At 32.1% G+C, this 23432-nt stretch overlaps 1 protein-coding gene across 2 annotated transcripts in view; it reads left to right on the top strand.

The window, feature by feature from the left end:
- Positions 1-23432, top strand: part of Wasl (WASP like actin nucleation promoting factor) — a 77214-nt gene that overhangs the window by 34471 nt on the left and 19311 nt on the right. Inside the window, exons 2-9 of one of the 2 annotated variants that reach the window (XM_048786053.1) lie at positions 5360-5494; positions 7731-7817; positions 8351-8447; positions 11884-11907; positions 18403-18571; positions 19255-19297; positions 20221-20374; positions 21707-21724. In XM_048786053.1, the coding sequence (XP_048642010.1) occupies positions 5360-5494; positions 7731-7817; positions 8351-8447; positions 11884-11907; positions 18403-18571; positions 19255-19297; positions 20221-20374; positions 21707-21724 (727 nt within the window). The remainder of the gene's footprint in view (positions 1-5359; positions 5495-7730; positions 7818-8350; positions 8448-11883; positions 11908-18402; positions 18572-19254; positions 19298-20220; positions 20375-21706; positions 21725-23432) is intronic. The other variant, XM_015488290.2, reaches the window with a different exon arrangement.

Below are 23432 nucleotides of genomic sequence, written 5' to 3'. Positions count from 1 at the left end.
TAGACTGCCCTGTTTTGCAAGGACCATGTCTGTCTAATTCTTCTTTCAGTCCTGCTGTCCTCCCTATTTATCACCATTCCTGATAGATAGTAGGTACTCAGTAAATGCGTGGTGAACAGATAATATAGTACTTCTCTTAAATAGTTTCTAAGACCTAAAAGACTCGTTGTGTTTGTTCCCTAATATGGCAGCTTTTTTTTTAATCTGTCTCCATTATTTTTCTCCATGTTGGCATTCTGTTTTGTTACCTTTTGCTTTTGTCCTGCTCTTTCTCCTCCTCCTCCATTCCTCCAGCTTTGGTTTTTTAAAATTAATCTTGTAGAGTTGTCTGTCTTTACTAATCTCTACCATTTTCTTTCTGTTTTTTTTTTTTTTCCTTTTCTAGTTATTTCTCATTTTAAAAATTACCAGGTGGTAAGATTTCTCCAAAGTGGAGTTTTGTGTTTTCTTTTCCTGGATTGTTTTTACTCATACTGACCACTTAGGAGATGCTTGTTAACTGCCAGATATGTTGTTTTAATTTTTTAAAAATTGTTGGTTTCTATATTGGTTTTTTAGGTTAACATAGAACTATGGTGGTGTTATACTTTTTTTATATACTTTTATTATTTAGAAAATTGTTCTTTGAGATCACTGCATAGTTAATTAATTATAAGAATTCAACCAGTCTTCCTTCCTTAGTACAATGTAGACTAAAATTTCACACTCAGTAACAGTGGGTTATTGCATAGGAACACATCATCAGAACATTTAGGAATATATTTAAAGCCTAGCTTTTATATAGTGAGAAAACTTAAATGGATTTTTCTCAGATTACTTTCCATGCATTTGGGGTCCGGTACATACACAAACATATACACACATGTAAAAGTGGGAGTATTTGACTATTAACTAGACCAATGTGATTATAGAAAAAGCTGATTTTAGTTAATCATAAGATTTTTGCATCCACACTTGACATGTTTTGGATATTTATTGAATATTTATCTTAAAATATTTCCTTTAAAAACATTATATATTTATTATTAAATATCAATTGTTATAAATACTTGTTCAGTATTACATTATCTTAGTATTTGTTATAGGCAGTTTTTTATTAAAAATAGGGATCTGTGGGGCTGGGGATGTGGCTCAAGAGGTAACACTCTTGCCTGGCATGCGCGGGGCGCTGGGTTCAATCCTCAGCACCACATAACAATAAAATAAAAGATGTTGTGTCCACTGAAAACTGAAAATTAATATTAAAAAATTCTCTCTCTCTCTCTTAAAAAAAAAAATAGGGATCTATGAGTCTTGCTTTTTTCCAATCCTTTGCTATTTTGTAATAACAGAAACACCTATTTTCCTGATCTAAAATCTTCCTTTGACCTGTTACATAATGTGGTTGTTATAAATGTTCTAGATGTCTGTGGATTGAGTCTTACTTAGGATGGCCCTCCTTTTAACAAAGTTGGTATACATATAGAAGGGATTGGAAGAAGGGGCAAATACTTGTTTATTTTCTTAGTTTGGGGTCATTTAGCAGTGGCAAAGGTAGTAATGACTCTTGAGAACCACTTTGTCAAAACTGCCATGGCTGTGTATGGGGGCTGAGAGTCCTGCATTTTCATGAATTGTTTGTGCTTTTAAATTTTTTTTAATTTTGAAATATTTTTGTACTTACAGAAAAATAAACTACAAACATAGTACAAACAATTTCTGTATAGCCTTCATATTTATAATACTTTACCTTGGTTGTTTTTTTTTTTTCTCTCTCTCTTCATATATGTGTGCTTACCTGTTGTTTTTCTGAGTAAGTTGAGAGTAATTTGAAGGCATAGTACCCCTTTACAATATTTTAGGGTGTATATCCTGAAATCAAGGTCGTTATCATAGTATCATTATCAAAATCAGAGCATGCAATTTTCAAATAACAAATATTTGTTTACTTAGGGACAAAGTATAAGAGGAGTGATAATATAGGCTTGCAGAACTATTATAAATGCTTGTGAGAATTACATTCTCTTTTATGGGTAAGAAATCAAACAGAAGATTATTCTATTTTAGAATGAGATTTGTAGCATAACAGAGTAACATTAAAAAAATACTCTAGAAACACGAAGAAAAAGCAGTTAGCATTTCATCCTAGAGAATCAGGGAAATATTTCTTGGTTGGTGCAACATCAGCTTAAGGTGCTCTGTTGAAGGACAGCGAGAGGGAATTTACTTCTCAGGATACATTCCCCTATCTAGTTTTTGTTCTTGACAGTGAGAGTCTAAGGATAAATATGTTATTGTGGTTACTCAGTTCTGAAATACCCGAAATGATAAGGTTTTGGTTCTACAAAAATTGATACTGTGGGGGCTGGCTTGTGGCTCAGAGGTAGAGCACTTGCCTAGCATGTGTGAGGCACTGGGTTCAATCCTCAGCACCACATAAAAATAAATAAATAAAATAAAGATATTAAAATATGTATATAAAAATTGATACTGTGATTTTTTTTCCCTTTTAATTAACAGATTTTAACCTTACATTATTGGGCTAATAGATTTCCCTTCCTAAGCACTTCTCAGTTTTTTTTCATTAATACCGTCTCAATTATGAAAGACAAGAAGTGATGGAGTTGATTAGATGTAATTGCTTTAAAGGAATGGAAGGAATGTTTTTAAAAGTTTAATTGAGCCACTGTTCATCTAGAGTTTAAGGGATAGTTATTGTTTTTATATTGTCTGGCTTTTATATATTAAATGTTGAATGTGCAAGCAATTTTTGCATTTACAGTAATTATTTTGAATTAATTAGAAATGGCTTCATAGGGTGCTCTGACTTCTTATTTTCAGACTTTGCCCAGGTCAAGGTAAAAAGGGTAAAATAGATACCAACTTACAATAAAATTGTAGCAAAGTTTTGAATGTGCAGTTATTGAGAATTGCTTACAAATATTTGAGTTTTCTTTAGTATTAGAATAATTTTACAATACCAAACTATGTTTGCATGGAAAATTATAGAATACATGTCTTTATTTCTTATACAGATGCTTTGGAAATTTGCTTTACATTTATATAAATATTTAAATATAAATTTTTTTCTAGTTTTTTAATTTTGCACATATACATCCAAACAGTGTTTCACAGTGTTAATAATATGTGATCTTTGACAAAGGTATTTTAAGAAATGGAATTTCAGATTCTATAAGTAAGGTTATTTTATCTTTCAAGCTGTTGCTTCTTGATTTCTACTTAAAAAGTAAAGTAGAAAGGTTTGTTTTTTTTTTTGTTGTTGTTGTTTTTTTTTTGCTTTTTGTTTTTAAGTAGGTAGTCTTGGTATCTACTTGCTTAATTGCTTTTCTTTTTAGAAATGAATGTATTTTGACAACACCATACTAAAAGGACTGTAATGTGAATTTTCACTAGACTACAAATCTTCTCATATGATTTTTAAAATTTTTTTTATTTTTTTTCCTTTTGCTGTAGATGAACATAATATAATGCCTTTATTTTATTCATTTTATTTTTGTGTGGTGCTAAGGATAGAACCCAGTGCCTCACATGTGCTAGGCAAGCACTCTACCACTGAGCTACAACCCCAGCCCCATGATTTTTGAACTCTTAGGCCTGGTATTTAATACCTTAAGGGTTTAGTACTAAGGGTTCAGAGCAGGAAGCCTGTGGAGTTGTCTTCCTGTGATTGCATGTTTCCAAAATACTGGTGGGTCTTGAGCAAGCCAGAGGTGCATCTGCATTCTTTAGTCTCCTATTTTAAATCCAGTGTCTTGGTGTGAAGCACTTATCCTGTTTCAAAGGTATCTTCATAATTTTTGAGTTTTTGTGGAAGATTTTCTGCTGCTTTATGTTCTGCTCATTTGAAGTTCAAAGATGAATTTGGTAAAAATACAACATTAAGCACTGTTACCTGGAAAAGTCTGTAGGAACTTTTGATCCCTAACACTATTCTAATCTTACATTTCTGATTTTGGGCATTTTAAAAGATTTGTGTGTATTATAGTTTAAGAGAATCCTTTCCAAAAGAAAGCAGTGCCCAGGCAAAGTAAACTCCAAAACAAAATAATCTCCAAATCTTAATGTAGTCTCTTCTTGATCAGTGCCCAAATTTTATTGAACCGAAGTATCATAATTACTGAATAAGAGACTCTTTTATTTAAATTATTTTTTAAACAAAACATGGTTACTATATATTCATGAATTTTTTTGTTTACACTAAAAATTTATATTTTATATTCTAAATTATTTCTTTAATTTTTAGTTTAGGAGTGACATTACTACTCAAAAAAAACATTATTGTTTTCATTGGACTTAAAAAGAGCTTTATCAGTATGTATGTGTATAACTTTCAGAGAAAGACTGAATATTTCCATTCTAGATTATAATATAAAAAAAAATTTAGAATAAAATGGGAATTTCCATTGTTTCATGATATCCGGAAGGAGAGTTGCAACAGGTGTTCTGGAAAGTAATTTTGTCCAAATGTCTGTTGCACGTAATGAATTGTCTTCTCTCCTATGCCTCCCAAAGATTCTAATTAGGTACTGTTTGGGGGAAAATCAAGATAATATCATTCAAATAGTTTTTCTTATTCTCAGTAATCATGGGTTTTTTTTTTTTTTTTTGGACTAAATGTCATTCCTTTAATATGTGCCCAATTGTGCAATTTGCTTAAATTTTTTTCCTTCAGTTTTAACATCTTTTATAAAGGAGATACATCTACTACAGTGATAATATGATTAGGTATCTAGCATCAATAATTAGTAACCCCTAATCTTACTTGACTTAGCTCCTGTACCATAAATGCTTAACTATCTTATTAGAAGTCAACCTTTACTAATACTAGTACTTCATTGCTTAAATGTTTAATTTATTGGGATATAGTTTAATACAGGATCTGAAGTCACACATTGTCTGAATTGGAATTTCAGCTGTACTATGTAGTTGTGTGATATTGGGTAAATTACTTAACCCTCTTTAGTGTTGGGTTTCTCAAATATAAAATGAGGTTAAAATAGCACTAACAATTCAATAAAGTTACATTTAGAAGTGCTTAGCAGGTTTCCTGATGTATTTTAAGTATAATAAATGTTGAGTTTTTCGTAATTATTATTATATGGTTTTATATTAGGTATTTGTTACTTTGAAAAATAGTGGCTTAAAATAACAATAAGTGTATCTTATTTCCTTTTGCGGGGAGCCAGCAATTCAGGAGCATTTTAGCTGGGTGGTCCTGGTTTGGTGTCTTTTTTTTTTTTTTTGCCCCGCCCGTTTGGTGTCTTTCATGAGGTTGTATATAAGATACATTATTAACAGGGTCTATCTGGTCATCTGATTGTTATTTGAAACTAATGGCTTTAAAATTTATGTTTTGCAGACTATGTCTTCAGCAGTGGTACAATTATATGCAGCAGATCGGAACTGTATGTGGTCAAAGAAGTGCAGTGGTGTTGCTTGTCTTGTTAAGGACAATCCACAAAGATCTTATTTTTTAAGAATATTTGACATTAAGGTTGGTTTTATTTTGCTTTCACTTTAAACTGTATGTGATTAGGTTTCTGCCTAATTATGATTTAATATAGATGATTTATTTTTTATCTTGGTGTAATATTAAATTGCACTTAAAATAATATTCAAAGAGTGGAGTTTTGTTTTAGATATGAAGTATGGACATTGGGATCAAATGGGAACAGATCCTAAGGCAAAAATGAATACTGTAGTTCCCTCCTATCCAAGTTTTTTGTTTCCATGGTTACACATACCTGTAATCAACTATGTTTCCAAAATATTAACTGGGAAATTACTGAAATAAACAATTTATAAGTTTTAGGTAATCTTTATCATAGTATTTTATATTTATTCAATTTTATTATTAGTTATATTGTTTATCTTTTACGTTCCTAATTTATAAGTTAAATTTTATCATTATAATAAGTACTTTGGATGAAACAAAGGGGAATGAAGGGAAGGGGGTGGGGACGGGAATATGAAAGACAGTAGAATGAATCAGACATAACTTTCCTGTGTTCATATATGAATACACAACCAATGTAACTCCACATCATGTACAGCCACGGAAGTTATACTCCACATGTATATAATATGTCAGAATACATTCTACTGTCATGTATAACTAAATAGAACAAATAAAAACTTTTAAAAATTATCATAAGTATGTATATATAAGAACAAACATAAGGTTTAGTACTATACAGGGTTTCGGGCATCCATGGAATATCTTCTCATGCATCCCTCTGGTTAAGGGGAAAATATTGTAGTTTCCTATTTTACCTCTTCATTGTCACCATACATTAATGATACTGTTTTTTTCTAATTATGCCTTTTGATCTTGGTGCAGTCTCTCTTTCTAGTGGTACTCTTTCATTCTACCTTGTGCATCACAGACTAGTATCCATAGTCCTTTCAGGGAACAATTGATTATTATTTCAGTTTTGTATGTACTGCTATTTCTGCACTGCTTTAAGCATTATTTATACAATCTAAAAAATATTTTCTACCCATTTTTCCTTGTGTTTCTATATTCAGATTTTTATGGTTTTATGTTTTTCACTCTCAGGTTACAAGTCTATATTGTCATAGATTTGACACCATAGATTTGTCAGGTATTCATCTCTTATGGCTGCCAGAAAAGTAATTATCATTTTGCTAAAGTGAAGTCTACATTACATCTTTTAACATCTTTCTGTAGGTAAATTTCCATGGTTAACAGTTATATGTGACAATAGATTTAATGGGATTTTACTTACAAAAATCTGAAACTTTCACTAAACTGGACACTGATATCAAATAGATGACAAGCAAACCTTTTAACATCTCTGCAGTGATTCTGAAAGATGGGAATGTATCCATAGTTTGAAAAAAAAAACCTCAGTACTTTGATAATTTTTCATCATCAATGTGAAACACTATTTAGAAATGGAGTAATATGAAGAAGAAAGGAATTCCATGATAGTGTTCATGTGTGTACAGTGTATTTTAAATATTTTAAATTTATGGTGTAGGTGGAACCTTACATTTTAGTATGGGGCAATGATTATTGTTTTTCCAACCTCATATTTACTATTGGAGATAACTATGGCTGAACACACAATTAGCCACCTTGTTAAGAAGGTTAAACATTTTTTTTATCTATAGGTTAACCTTAATGTGATTTAGTCACCAGTCTCTTTCTGCAGTATTGCAGTATGATTGATACTACTTATATTGGTACTTCATCAATAGGTCACTCTGCAAAAGTTAAGAATTCAAATATTGTTAATAAACAGTACAGAGAAGGTATATTTGACCCTCCCACATCTGTAAAACTGAAGAAAAGAATATGAACATTTCTGTAATATTTGATAGCACACAGCCTGAATATTGTTAATGGAACTGTGCCTTGCATATCCTATTTCTTCTCTCTAACATTGATCTGAGAATTATTCTGTTTTCTTTTTGTCCAAGTAACTGTATTAGGAAGTGCCTGATCAGTGTGAAATTATATATTAGCATATTGAACTAAACTTTTTTTACATGTAGGTTTCATGAAAGAAATGTTATCCAATGTTTACTATTTTGTTATTAAGAAATTATGAAAGAACAAAAAATTATAAAATAGTATATTAGTAATATATTACAATTATATGTAATGTGTGTCTAAAAATTCCCTTATCATGAATCATCTGCTTTGTTTCATTCCTAGAGATTTTTTTTTGATAGCTCTTATTTGAATTTTTACTTTTTTCTAGGATGGGAAATTATTGTGGGAACAAGAACTATACAATAACTTTGTATATAATAGTCCTAGAGGATATTTTCATACCTTTGCTGGAGATGTAAGTCATATTTTCCTTTATTGTCATGTTTAATTTTTCCATTACTTGCCTTTTTTAATCCAAAATATTTATAGAGCCCTATTGAAAATCAAATTCAGTTTTTTATTTTTTGCTAAAGATGAACTATTCAGTTTATTATTTGAATGTCTGTTTGGTAACTTCTCATAATAGTCTTTTCATTTACCTTCTCTCTCTCTCTCTCTCTTTTTTTTTTTTTTTTTAACTTTGAGATAGGATCTTGCTTAGTTGCTTAGGACCTCTCTATATTGCCCAGGCTGGCCTCCAACCTCGAACTTGTGATCCTCCTACCTCAGTTTCCCAAGTCACTGGGAATGCAGACATGCACCTCTACACCTGGCTTTTTCATGCTTTTTGCCTCATTTATTTATTTAAACCATAAAAAACTTTCTTGTCTACCAGTGTAGTCAACTTTTTCTCCTTTAGAAATATATTTATGTTAGTCATCATTTTTTGTTATATAAAGCTAAATTTCTACATTTTGTTGTTTACCCTTTTTGCTAAAAATACTTTAGACTTGTCAAGTTGCTCTTAATTTTGCCAATGAAGAAGAAGCAAAAAAATTCCGAAAAGCAGTTACAGACTTGTTGGGCCGACGACAAAGAAAATCTGGTAATGCCCTCCTTTTTTTCTTTTATTTTTTGCATTTACATAAAATGAGCCAGCAAACTAATGGCTTATGTGTATATAGCTTTATTAAAACCCAGCTATGTTCATTGATGTATATATTGTCTGTGGCTGCTCTTTTGCTACAACACAGTTTAATAGTTAGGACAGAAAATATATGGCTGTCAAAGCCTACAGTATTTATTGTGTAGCCCTTTCAAAGAAGAAAAAAAGGTTTGGTGATCTCTACCTCAGAAGAAATAGTGTTTTTTGTTGAAAAGTTCCACACTGAATCTAAATTTGAATTATCAATGGCATTGTAACTTACATTCTTAAAGTATTTTATACTTTGTCCATAGGTATTTTATATACGCTTAGAATCAAATAAGCAGAATTCAAACAAGATCTATAAGCATTGCCTTGTCTGTCTTTTGTTCCTAGAGTTGTATGTTATAAAATGGTAAGGAATCTAATTTAGTACATGAAACACCTTTAACACACAGAAAAGAATTAGAGAACTATGTAGGACAGTATAGAGCTTTAAATTAATGGTTGTAATACTGTTGTTTTGACAAATGCACCAGACCTTGCTCTGGTAAAGTGGAAAAGGATGGTTAGGAAAAATGATCCTCTCCAACATCTTCCTATTAAGCAGATCAGTTTTAAGAAGAAGGATAATTTGGGAGTTGAGACTGACAAACAAATTCGCGCAAAACTAGCTACACCCTTATTGTATTGTATTGAAAAGTCCATACTTCCTGAGGTACATGTTAACGTCATTTGGAAGATGATCATATTCATCTTTTACCAGTAAGAAGGAATATACAAAGAGAAAGGAACATATTGGATCTGGAAAACATTAGTGTAAAAGCATGTATTTCATTTTATCTATCTTCATTGTTTTTTAGTTTTATTTCCAAGAAAAATGTGAGGTAAAAATGAAAATAAAATGAACCAAGTTGTTGCTTCACTGTTGCCATTTGCTTTTGCGGGGGTGGGGGCGGGTGAACTCAGGGACCCTCTACTACTGAGTCTCATCCCCAGCCCTGTTTTTAATTTTATTTAGAGACAGGGTCTCACTGAGTTGCTTAGCACCTTGCTTTTGCTGAGGCTGGCTTTGAACTCCCAATCCTCTTGCCTCAGCCTCTGGAGCTGTTGAGATTACAGGTGTGTGCCACCATGCCCTGCTTATTCTTTTTACATTGAGTCAGTGGAAGAATTATTAGGGGCCTGCTGCTTTTTGTGGCTTTTGGGGGCAAGAGCATTTACTGTTTTTTTGCTATACTAAGAAAGAATTTAATACTATAATACTGTAACCTCAATTTTGGAAATGGTTATGGTTCACTGCCTATTTCAGGGGCATGCTCTGATGTTAGGCCAGGGTCTCTGTAGGGCTACTTACACTCAAAACATGACATTTTTGATATAAACAAAGGAGGGGAAAAAAGTGTTAAAAATAATTGATTTTGAAATTGGTAAGATTAGTTAAAGGTGTCTTTCATTTCACACGAGAGTTTTCTTGTAGATAGTCCCCAACTTTTAGGCAAAGTATTTCCATCGTAGAAAGAGTAACATTAGGGAAGCAGCTGAGTCATCTTTGGATGGTCCTACATGCTGTTTTAACTCCATCTTTACCTCTCTTGAACTTAGGCATGTGGGGTCCAACTTGTTGAGCAATCTATTAGTCTATTTTCTTTTCTTCACAATAGCTACTTAACCTTGGAAGCTATCATGTTCTCTTCAGACCTTTTCTTCTTTAGTTTAATCAATTCCAGATTCTTGAAATATTCCTATGATCGTTATAGACTTACCATCCTAAGTACTGTGCTTTGATTCCACGATAGATTTGATGTCATTTGCTCAATATGGTGCATACTTGAACACAATACTCCAGTGCAGTCTCACTAATACTCTGATACTAAAATATCCCTCAGTTTGATTGAACACTGTTCTGATATTTCTAGCAAATTTCTCACATTAGCTCCTATTCTGTTTTGTTCAACCAAACTTCCCTCTTTTTTCATATTAATACTTCTCAAGCCAGGATGGTATTGTATATTTAAGTAATTGCTTCTTAGAACTTAACATTCTGAACTTCTATGATTCTCTCTTTATTTCCATATTTGTGTCATTCACAAATTTAAGTAGTATTTCTTCTTTGTATGCAGAGATAACATCATTCTTGGAAACTGGGGATTGATGTTCATTGACTTAGAAGGTCTTAATTACTTTAAATGTTTTAGAAAATAACTTTATCAGATTACCAGATATATCATACATTTCTGTTCCCATTGCTAAGATTTTTAACTTGTCAACCAATTAATTCTTATTGATTTTGGTTTGCGGTAACTTTTAAACTGATTATTTTATTGCATCAATATTTACGGGCATTTTTCTTAAAATTACAGAAAATTTATTCTTAGTAAATCTGTGGAAATTGCATTTATTTAAGATGCTTCAGCCACTTTTCAGTTTTCTTAAAGCCTAAGTAGTGTTTGAACCAACCTGGTATATAGGTATATGAATGCAAAGAAGTAGGTTTTCAGTGTTTTTTCTGGTCTTTCTCAGTGCTCCAAGTTCTCTGGCTATTCTTTTCCCCTTTGTTCTTTCATGTAGTACAATGGTTTTGAAAAATAACTATATTTGGGCTCCTAAAGTTTTATTTTTGGTTCTTACCTCTCACTGAACCTCAGACTGTTTATACTCAAGTGTCAGAATAGCCACACTTTTACCTGAGCAAAGTGCTTGATCCATATCCCTATCCTAGCCACACTCCCACTCAGAAATGTTTCTTCTATTTGATTCTCTTCCTGTCACTATAAAATGCTCCCTTTTATCACTCAGGCTTTCCATGATCCCTCATAATTCTAACAGTGAGTCCCATGGGCTCTGCCTTAAAATATGTCCTGGATCTCACCATTTCTTTCAACTTCTATTACCATCTTAATTCAGTCCATCATCTTGTCATATGGACTACCTAGGTCCCTGGCTAGTCCCCCTGCTGCTATTTCATCCATCCCTCTGCTGTTTCTTCCATAGTGTAGCCAGAGTAAATTTTTAGACATAGATTGGATGATGTCACTTGCCCTACTATTGGGCAAAACTTCCTGTCATGTACAGAATTAAATTCTGTAGTCCTCAATCATGGACCATGGGATCCTGCACCGTCCAGCCCCTGGCTCTCCTGACTTTTTTCATTGCACTATTCTCTTTGCTTTCTCCAGTCCAGTCTTCATGGTGTTCCCTCATGCTGTTCCCATCTCACGATTTTGGCTCTCTTATTCCTTTTCTTACTTTATTTAGATGTTTGCTTAAATATCTTCAGAAAAATATTCCTTAGCCATCTGCACATCTATTTAGGAATAGAGTTCTAATGGATTAATTTTTCATATTGATGTTGTGTTACACAAGTCTAATAATATTGTAATTTATTTTCTAACAGAGAAAAGACGAGACCCCCCAAATGGTAAGCTCTTTCATAATTATTAACTAAAAAGATTTTAAATTATAGTTTAATTCTTGTATGGTACCCTACATTTGATTTCTGATATTTAGTATCTGTGATCAAATGCTATTAATTATGTTCTTATTGGAAATTAATGAATGGCGGGTGAGAGAAAACGTATTATTATTTGTTTTTTGTTGTTGTTTTTGTTCCTAACATGAAGGAAGAAATCCATAGGATGAAAGTGGTTCATACTTAATTCTATACCCACAAATTGGCCAAGTTTAGAAACTGTACACTATTGTCCGTACTTACTGTAAAGGCATTGAATTTCATTTACTATATTTGTTTATATCCTACTTTAAGAGTTATCATTTTTTTCCCTATTTCAAAAGATCTCACACTTGTTATATGGTACATGAAGCCCCTTTTAAAATGAATACTTACTGTGAAGAAGTGTTTATAAATAATTGTACCTGCATACACAATTGTAGCCCTCTTTGATAATGAACACTTGAAATATGATGAATTCATTTGTTTGCTTCTTTAAATATTTAATATCAGAGATGTAAAAGATATGGTCCCAGACCTTTAGGGTAGATTCTCATCCTGGATTTTAAACCCTCCCTAAAATTATATACTAAATTTTAACCTCTGTGGTTTTATTAATTTGTCTATGTTCTTTTCTCTGAAAAGAGAGGAACCATGTCTTTTACCACATTTAAGTGGAATCCCTGACCCCTGTGAAGTTGAAAAACCATTGCTCCAAGGAACCTTTATTATAGTGGAGAATGTAGCTGCTGCTTTTTAAAAAGCATCTCACAACTTCCCATTAGAACCTAGAATGGTTATTCAAGAAAAAACTTAGATAACACAAAGTTTTTAATATATAGTGACTATTGGATGATTATTGAGGTTTGTTTTATTTGTTAATTTTATTTTTTGTGGTGCTGGGAATTAGAACCAGGGCTGCACGCATGCTAGATAAATATTCTATCACTGAAATACATCCCCAGCCTGAGGTTTCTCTTTTAAGCAAATAAATTGCTTTCTGATTTTGTTCTTAAATTTCTTTTCCTGATATAAAAACACAAACTAAAAATTGCATTATTAAATTTTTTTATTTACCTTATTAATTTTTCTATTGGCTAACAACCTTCAGTAGTGTTTACCATGGGTTTCATAGAAATATTAATACTTACAGGGCTGCTCTGGGACTTAAATGAGATAATCACAGTATTTAACATAGTGCTTAATAAATACTTGTTGTCATGATGAAGATAATGGCAACAATAGTAATAGCAGCTTCTGTTTAATGAACATTTACACCAGGCATCTTCTGAGATAATTCCTATAGATGAAAAAACAGGCACAGATAAGTAACTTGCTCAAAGTAACAAAACTAGTAAAATTTTGGAGCAAGATTCTGCCTCAAGTGATTGGAGACCTAGAGAAGGGAGGAAATGTCTGAAGATATACAGTTGGTATAGGGCAAAAGCAAAGGAAGCAGAACAGCTGAGTCATTTGTGAACTTCTAATGCAGCATTAGAATTTTTTCTTGCTGTGTGCCCAGTATTTTAACCTCTGTGGTTTTATTAATTATTTTGTATTTGGTGAACATACATTAATAGTGGGGAAGACTTCTTAGTGGTGGTATCTAAAAACTTTGGAGAAAGCAACTTGAGATTTTAAAGTGTAGACATTGTACAAATCATATAATTAAAGAATGTAAGTATTTTCAATATATACAAAATGTATTTGTTAAGAGACATCTAATTTCCATGGATAAACTTTAAAAGTTCTTCATGTGGTGATGGTGTCTCACAATTTTGTTATCCCAACTAAGAGAGTCACTCATTAGTAGTGTATTTTGCTCAAATTGCTCATGGTTTTAAATATTTAGATACATAGCTTTTACCCTTTGGTGTAGTGGTCTCCAACTTCTTTCTTTTCTTTTTTTAATTGATTTTTTTTTAATGCATGACAGCAGAATGCATTACAATCCTTACTATTCATATAGAGCACAGTTTTTCATATCTTTGTATATAAAGTATGTTCACACCAATTCATGTCTTTATACATGTACTTTTTTTGCATTGCAATTCTTATTACACATATTTACCACAGTTTTTTCATATCTCTGGTTGTATATAAAGTAGGTTGACAGACAATTCATGTCTTCATACATGTACTTTGGATAATGATGTCCATCACATTTCACCATTCTTGCTAATCCCCTGCCTTCTCCTTTTCCCTCCCTCCCCTCTTTCCTATCTAGAATTCATCTATTCCTCCCATGTTCCCCCTCCCTATTCCACTATGAGCTGACCCAACTTTTTTCTTAAATGAAGGGGTTTTTAAATTTTTTTCAAATGTTGTAGGAGGTCAAATTACACAGCAGGTATTGCCAATATTGTTACCTTTTTGTTTAAAAATATTAAAATATGGTATTAATTTATCACATGTATAATAAAGGATGATCTAAATAATTGGTAATATATTTCAATACTTTTTTCTTATTCTTGCAGTTCAGCAAGTAGATTGTCTTGCTGACAGCACAGCAGTGCTTCTACTGTACTGCATTTGGTGCCTTCCACTAGATGGCGCTGGACACCTTAAACATGCCTTGCAGTGTCCATGGGGAACTTGGTTACAGAATGTCATTTAAGAGGATCTGTTTACCAGATCATTTTGAGTAATTATTTAAAAGACACTTGAGTAGAAGTTACATATATTCCTAAAATGAAATTTCATGTCTTCCTCACTGATGCCTAACTTCAGTTAGCCAATCTGACATTTTAGCTTATGCACTTTACAGTGATTTGTTCTCAGCATCATGACTGCTTGACATCAGAGGCCTCTGGGCCACCTGTTTTTCAACTCTCTCACATTGGTGATAAGTCTCTGCTTTTTATATAATTAAAGGAAACTTGTTTATTTCTTTAGATTTAAAATTAAGTAGAAATGTCTTCTGTTCTCAAGAATATTTAAAAACCTTTTCCCTGTGACAGTTGTCCTAAATCAGAAGGAGGTGATTTATCATTTGATTATTCTTTTTGAGAGGAAAAAACCCAGCTCTTCCATTATGTACTACTTTAGGTAGGTGATCTTAGGATGAGTCTAACTTCAAAAATGAAATAATTGAATTTTACTAGAATGGCTTGAATATCTAATACCAGATCTTCTCTATATTTTAATATGATTGTGCCTTATACAAATTATCTCTTTTTTATATCATTTTTGAAACATAATTAGGCTTTAGAATCAATTTAAACTTATTTCCTAATATCATCACACTCTAAATAGCTATTATCAGCAGAAATAATGAAGTACCTAAGCTCTTGAATGTAACAAAGTATTTTCCTAAATTCCAAAATTTTTTATTGTAAAGATTTAATGAATGTTGAATTTTTGGATTGCAAGTTGAGATTTGATAAATTGATAATGTATGGCAACATTTGTAAAGTTAACATGATCAGTTTCCTTGTAGTGTGACTTTTGCACAGAAGGGAAATAGTTAAAAAGTAATGGAAATAACAACATTCACCTACTTTGCTTTGTCACCAGTTATGTGACTTCATACAGGTTTACTTGGTCTTTTGTCTTTTGTTTTCATAAATAAAATGAAAGACAGAAAAACCAATTTTCTGTATTTCACATTTATACTAAATTTTATATATCTCTATAGTCTGGAATTTTCTCTGTAGACTTATTTAAATAATATTTTAACCAGTACTAGTGAAATTAAAAGAGATTACGCCAAAAGAGATTATGCCAAAGCTTTATAACTGCTTGGCAGATGCTTAACAATATATTCATTTTTGAGGTACAGGAGGAGGGGAAACACAGTCTGTCTGTAGTGTGAGTTAAACATTGTTATTCATTCTACGCATCACTTTTATTGGTTCTGTCCTCTTCATTCTTGGTTCTTCTTCTGAGACCACTGAGTTACTTTTTGCTACTAAGCTATAAATCAGGCTCACAAGAATATTAACTTATTTTCATAGTAAATAAAATACTAGCTTGAGTAATTTAAACCATCAAATTTAACTTTATCCTACTCTATTACCATTTAGGTCATCCATAATATTACAGAACACTTTTATATAAACAAACAAAAATATCTTTTTCCCTTAAAAATGATTATGATTAGCTTTTGCTTTTATCTTTTGGTGGTGAGTGGTTTTTCCCTTGTAGTTGTTATTTGAATTTCTATTTCAGAAAAAGTGGTAGGAATAAAGATGGTACCTGATACTTGCAGGTCTGTCTTAAGTGAACTCTTAAAGATTCTATTGAATATAAAGATAAGAGAATAAACAATTTGTAGCCTCTTACTGTGGTATTGCTGATACTGGTTGGTATAGATAAGTTATCAAAAAAAAGCAGGCAGAAAGGGAAAAATGAGAAAAGATCACTAGATAAGTCTCTGTGTCACCATTTCAACCCTTTAACCTTCAAATTTGGGGTATTCTCAATGAGTCCTATATTGTGAAACTTTAGCAAATGCTGAAATATGTGAACAATTTGGAAAATCCTTGTCTACTACTTAATCAGCCTTTCAGATCATTCCATATCGTTCACCTATCCTTTGCTTCTGGTTGCCATTATTTTCAGATTATTCCTTGACACCAAGGAAACTTTTAATAATTTTTATCTATTTTATTCAGTAGCTTCCACTTTTTTGGGTATTAGTTGCTTTACTTTTGCCAACATCAGCAAATTCCATGGGATTTTTTTAAGTGAAATTATAAATAAAACTTTTAGATTATTTATTTATATATAAATACGTTTTGACTATTGATGGAAAATAACTCAGTTTTGGTGATATTAAAAATATACATTTTTTCATGTCCTTCTCTGATAAGGACACATGGCATTTATAATTTTTTAAGTTCTATTTCATTTTTAAAAAATAGTAGAGTTGAGAGAAAGAGAAAATTGGTTATATGTAATTTACCCAAGTAGGTAAACATTTTTCTTACAGACAACTTTGCATTTAGTTCATTCAAGGTTTTCAACATAATTAATAAATTATAGTCAAATTGCCATTGAGTGATCACTTGATATGCATTACCCTATAATTTCTTGAAATTTCTACTTGCCATTATATATGATTGTTTTGGAGATCCCCAAGATTATCCCCATGGCTGGTAATTCTCCAGAAGAACCCACAGAACTCCGCATATAGTCATACTTATTGCAGATATTCATTAAAGATATAAAAATTAGCAAAGGTGACAACACATGGGATGAAGTACATAGGAAACTCATACAAGTATCCAAGAGTTCTCCCAGTGAAGTCTCAAGAGATATGCTTCATTCTGTTAGCAATGAATTGGGATATGTGAAATGTTACCTAAGAAAATGCTCAATTAGATAGAGACTCAGTGCCCAGGGCTTTTACTGGGGTTTGGTCCTATAGGCATCTGCCATACCATGATTCTAGACTCCAAAGGGGAAAGCAGATATTCAACCTAGATCACTTTGTTAACATAAAGTTTAGACATGGTGAGCCCACCCTTTCAGGGAATGGGGGTAATGTTTTCAAAATGCAACTTCCCAGATGCCAGTGAAAGGCCATCCTTATTGTGTTATGTTAACTCCTTTTCTACAAATGGTGATAGTAGTTTATACATTTTGAAAGTTGTCACTAATGTAATGATCTTAGATTTTGTTAGAGAATTGTATATTGAAATGGGATGTTTAAGGAACATTTATTGACCTTTACTTAAATTCATGTTTTTAATTGAATATATTACATTCAGACTATTATTCCATTAATATAGTTTTTTAATTATAAGGCAAGCTTTGTGCTACCTCACTTAGTGTCACCCCTAAAAATGCTACTGATAATATCCAAGAGTGCCCAGGGTATTTTAACTGTTGATCCTTGCAAAAAATATGTGTTTTTAAGAATTTTTCCATTTTAGGTTTTTGAGCTGTATGCTTTTGATACTTATGCTCTCTATGTGTACTGGTAGGGAAAATATTAATGGACTTAAATATGACAGTTTTGGAAAAATTGGTAGTAATGATTTTATAAGTACTTTTCTCCTCATGGATTAATAAAGTTGAAACAAAGTGGTAAGACTAGACTTCTTTGTTAAATTTAAAACAAAGCAGATACCTCTTTTACTTTCTTTATCCTTGTTATTTATTTTGTGTATACCATCTTACCAGTGAGCAGTGTGTTCACTATGAAACTATTATAGGCAAAATATAAGTGATTAGCACAATTAAAAGTTTATATTCTTCCTGAGAATTAATGTTATACAAATAGAAGTTTGATGTGAAATAATGCATCTATGCCACAGTGTTTATGAATTAATTATAGGCTTTAGAAATTTAGGCAGTACCTTCTTATTTGTAAAACATCAATATATGCAGGCTTAAAATTTAATTTATAATAATGAAGTGATTCTACTTTAGAAAAAGATTTAAATTTATAAATTATGATTATATAGAATTATTTTGTTAAATTATATTTCTTTAATGTTATTTTGACTTTATTTGTAGGTCCCAATCTACCTATGGCTACAGTTGATATAAAAAATCCAGAAATCACAACAAATAGATTTTATAGTACCCAAGTCAACAACATCTCCCATACCAAAGAAAAGAAGAAAGGAAAAGCTAAAAAGAAGAGGTTAACCAAGGCAGATATTGGAACACCAAGCAACTTCCAGTAAGAGTTTTTTTGTTCTTATTTTTACTTTTGATTTACTCATCATTGATGATCCTGATTTTTTTCTTTTGCTGGGTTGGGGGAGGGCAGGATGTTTGCATTCATTGTATTTTAAAAGCTGTAGATTTTGTTGGAGATTTTGAAGACACTTCCTCAGTATATGTCCTGTAAATCTTACAACTAATTTACTTTCTCACCCATCAGAAAAGAAAAATTAGATAAACTTGGTATTTCAACTAATTGTTGAACATGAAGATGATTTCCCACTCTGATCTACAAATATTATTTGGAAATTGCCTGCAGGCATTGTCTAGAGGGGAAAAGAAGCCTTTGATATTTATATATCATATTTTAAGCATTTTCATATGCATTACTTTATTATCTCATTATAAAACTCCTATCTTCTCATATGCATGATTCTTATATTCTTATATGACAGTTGAAGAAATAGATGCTCAAAGAGATTGTTTGAGAATATTAAGGTTTAGTTGTTACACTGCCATGGCTGGAATCCTGCTTTCATAACTCCTGGTATATAGGTCTTCCCAAAATACTATTGAGTCTATGAGAACTATCAGTGCAGGCCAAAAATTCAAAGGATGCATTTGATTTCATTCTTGTTATGTTTTCAATCCCTTTATGCATTTTTTTTTCTACTCTTCATTTTTAATTCTCTACTTTAGGCATATTGGACATGTTGGCTGGGATCCAAATACAGGCTTTGATGTAAGTGTCTTTTTAAGCCATATTCATTATTACTCAAAATAGGACTGTTACAGCCTTTTTAGATTTTTTTAATTAATATTTTACTATCTCGTGAATGTGGTTGTGTTTATGTATTTGAACCACTGAGCCTTGAAACTATAGTATTGTTTTATCTAATTCATGACCAAGTCTTTGAAGACAAAACTTTATGCTTCTGGGACTTTATTTACTGAATAAGCGAAGACTTATGCTTTGAAAGCCAAGGGAAGAAAGTTATTTTTGCCAAGGGATAATTCAGGGGAATACGTACTAAATTACTAGAAATTAGCATAATTGAATTCTGAATATCCAATTGTGGAATTATCTAGATGTGGCACTTTTTTTTTTTAATATTTTTTAGTTGTCAATGGACCTTTATTTTATTTATTTGTATGAGGTGCTGAGAAATGAACCCAGTGTAGATGTGGCACTTTTTATTATCCCTTATTTTATAGTACTTTGAGGATAAAGAAAGTGAAGCTGTGGTGTTGAGCCAGACACAGTGTCATGCTCTAGTAATCACAGTGACTCGGTAGGCTAAGGCAGGAGGATTTCAAGTTCAAGGCCACCCTTGGCATTTAGCAAAACTCTATCTCAAAATAAAAATTGAAAAGCTCTGGTAGTTTAGCACTCCGGGATTAAATTCCCAGTACTGCCAAGAAACAAAAGTTAGTATTTGGAAAAATTATTTTGAAGAAAAATATTTGTGATTGGGGTCAATAATCTTTGGTTATGTAGCTTCATTGTACTCTACAGACATTTATTGAACACTTATTTGTGTTGAGTACTATACAGAGTCTTTGGGGTACAACTATTATAATACAGATGAGTATTCCATTTTATCATGGTTATTTTTTAAAAATTGAATTAATTTTCATAGTTAGCAGTTATGTTATCTGTTGTAGCTGAATAATTTGGATCCAGAATTGAAGAATCTTTTTGATTTGTGTGGAATCTCAGAGGCACAACTTAAAGACCGAGAAACATCAAAAGTTATATATGACTTTATTGAAAAAACAGGAGGTGTTGAAGCAGTTAAAAATGAACTACGAAGGCAAGGTAACTTTTATTTCTATATAAGCACTTGGATTTTTTTTTGTCTTGTGAATGTTTTGAGATTGGTCAGTTTCATCATAGGTAGCTATATACATACATAAGAATCCTTCCTTAAAGTTGTATTTCTTATAATTCAAAAGTAGTACTTTTTTAAATATAATCACTGTCTAACCAATAATGTAAGCATTTCCATAATACAAATAATGTAAACACTCTATTAATTTTAAAATGCAAACTCTTTCTTGAATAAAGTACAAAATTGTCTTTTGGTTCCTGAGAGCAGTTTACAAAATCTGATATTTAAAGCACCTTATAGTTTAGGTGTGTCTTAACAGTTATTTCAGCAAAATGCAAATAAAATAATTTCTCAGTATGACAGTCATCTTATAGTCTCTCATGGAAACATCCATATAAATACTCATAAGTGATGCTAATTTGACTGAAATGAGCATGATGTTTATTTATCTTATTTGCAGGTTCATTACATTTCCAAATTCTGTCAGTCTTTAAAAATAAATCCTGGGCATAACACCACTGTTCTTTTAAAATGCTCTTGGTCAGTCATGGTTACTGCTAGTGTACAAATGATGGAAGTTCTTGACAACCCTCATGTGTTCCTCAGCATTCTTTCTTCACTATTACTACCCACCTTGCCATACATTCTGATAATGCTCAGAATCTCTCAGCCTTTTGGATTTTTAAGTTTATAAAGTAACTGTTGACATTACTTGACCATACCCATGGCTTCTCTTTCACCTGAATACCTATAACTAAAAGTGGATCATATGAACTAGATTGGGTTTGAGTTTTTTATTTGTTTGTTTGTTTTTTTGTTACTGCTTTTCTTTTTTTTTATCCGCTTCAGAAACACTGAATTAGGCAAGGCATTTTCTTGATTTAATTTACAAATTTAATTTAATTTACAAAAATGTCATAGGAATTAAGAAAAATGCTTTGGGAATAAAATGAAATACATTTTTTTTATTATTATATGCAAGAACCTGACTTTCAATCTGGAAACTTATAGAAACCAAAGATTGATTTTATGTAAGACAGGTTTTTTACTTTTTAAAGGAAGAGTAAAAAGGCAAATTTACAATTTATTACCATCTTTTCTAAGTAGAGTATATAATTGTAAGTTAATATTCAAAGATATGAAAAAAAGTCTTGAAAATATGCTTTGTAAAACCTGTTTACTCAAGTCTCCTTGACACTTTATTTGTAAAATTATATAATCAGATTTATAAAAATAAATAGACATGTGACTTCCAGTGTATCTCTTTGAGTATGTATAATCATTTGAAGTCCATTAACTCATAATAATCTGTTCTATAGGTCCACCACAGTGGAGTGGTATGTATGTGGAATATTATTTGACCTAGCATTCTAAATTATGCATGATATGCTGTGTTGATTTTTATTGGAGCTTGAGTTTATATATCCTGTCTCCAAATATAACTTCCAGTGAGATTTTCTGCCCTATACTCAAACTAACGTGTAGATGCTAAAATAAAATTTTATTTCTATGAGAGTTGGAGCTTATGCTTTGTGTATAATTTAATTTTATTGAAGTTTTATATGAAAAAAACCCTCTTGCCCAAGTACCTCTGTTGTTTTTGTTACTAATAATTATACTGATTATTTTGTGACTGTTTTTCACACATAACATTTTTTCAATATCCTGTATAAAATAAATTACATTTTATATTAACTTGGGTCAGTGAGGGAGAACTAAACATAAATAAACACAGTTTTACAAATTCCCTCTAAGGGACTTGTCAGCATTTCCATAAATTTTAATTTGCATTAACTAAAATTTTTCAGTTTGTATTTTCTTGGTCTGAGTGCATGAAATCAGATCTTTAATATTTTCCGAACTCTGTTACTGTATATAAGTTACATAATTTTTAAATTATAGCTCTATTTTGTTCTTTTATTAAAGAATTACTTATACATAGCAATTGGGTTCATTTTGAGAAGGTCATACGTGTGTATGACTTTGATTTGATTTTCTCCATAACCAATTCTGGTTCCCATACCTTTTCCTCCACTGCTCCCTCCCCCTGCTGCCTGCTGCAGTCCTCTCATCTCTGCTTTCAGTGGGGCCATTAGTTCAAAAACCAGATGAGGGGTGATGGGGGATGAAGAAAAGACAGACAGACACATAGAAAAAGTTGGGGCCAGGTAGGCAGCCAAATTCTGGTGGATATCATACAAATGTAGTTAACAGAGTTTACTCTTTGGTCAGATTACAGTGCTGAAGTCCTCAAAGATTTTTAAGGAAAAGAAAAATTATATGTATGAGATCATTCCATTTTTCTCCCTGTGCCATAGTGTTAGGGAGGAATTTGTTAAGAAAGCAAGATAGTAGTGTGTGAAAAGGATATAAGATAACCAGCCATAGTGGCTTGAGTTTTAAAATGATGCTTTTTTCCTTTGGTCTTAAACCAGTTTCTGCAGTTTAGATGCAAGCCTAAGAGAGATAAACATCTAGCAGAAGCTAAGAAAACATAGTCTTAAGCATTGCAACATAGGATCCAAAGAAAGGGATCTCTAGTTGTCTCATGTTTTACACCCATCTATAAACTTGTGCTCCTCACCTTTGTTGGGGTACCGTGGCCTCAGGAGTGTCCCCTCATCTGACCATTGAAGTTCTTCTGTGTCCAGTCCCTATTTGGGCACCAACTCCCTGGGCCTCTCACGTCTGGGCCATTAATTCAGAAGCTGGACCAGGTGTGATGGGGATTGGAGAAAAGACAAATAGACACACAAAGAGCAAAAGGTGGGGCCAAGTGGAACACTGCTCTCTGATGAAGAAATAGTGATCTAGGGCAAGCTCAGCACATTATTTAATGTTTCATCAGAAGGTTATTTGTGGGAAAGTTTCAGCAAAGCAGGCAATCTGAAGGTCACAGTACTGGTGAGACATTAGGGTCATCTTATTATGCTCAGAATTCTATATCTCTGGATTTGGTGACTGAGCTCAAGGCCTCCACTGGTAAGAGCTACAAGCCTTTGCATGTAACCTCCTCTGCTGGTGTTACCATTGCAACTGGGCCAT

Source organism: Marmota marmota, unplaced genomic scaffold, assembly GCF_001458135.2.
Source record: "Marmota marmota marmota unplaced genomic scaffold, marMar, whole genome shotgun sequence".
Lineage (NCBI taxonomy): Eukaryota > Metazoa > Chordata > Mammalia > Rodentia > Sciuridae > Marmota > Marmota marmota.
The sequence above is the reverse complement of the archived record's forward strand: the minus strand, read 5'-3'. Positions and strand labels throughout refer to the sequence as shown.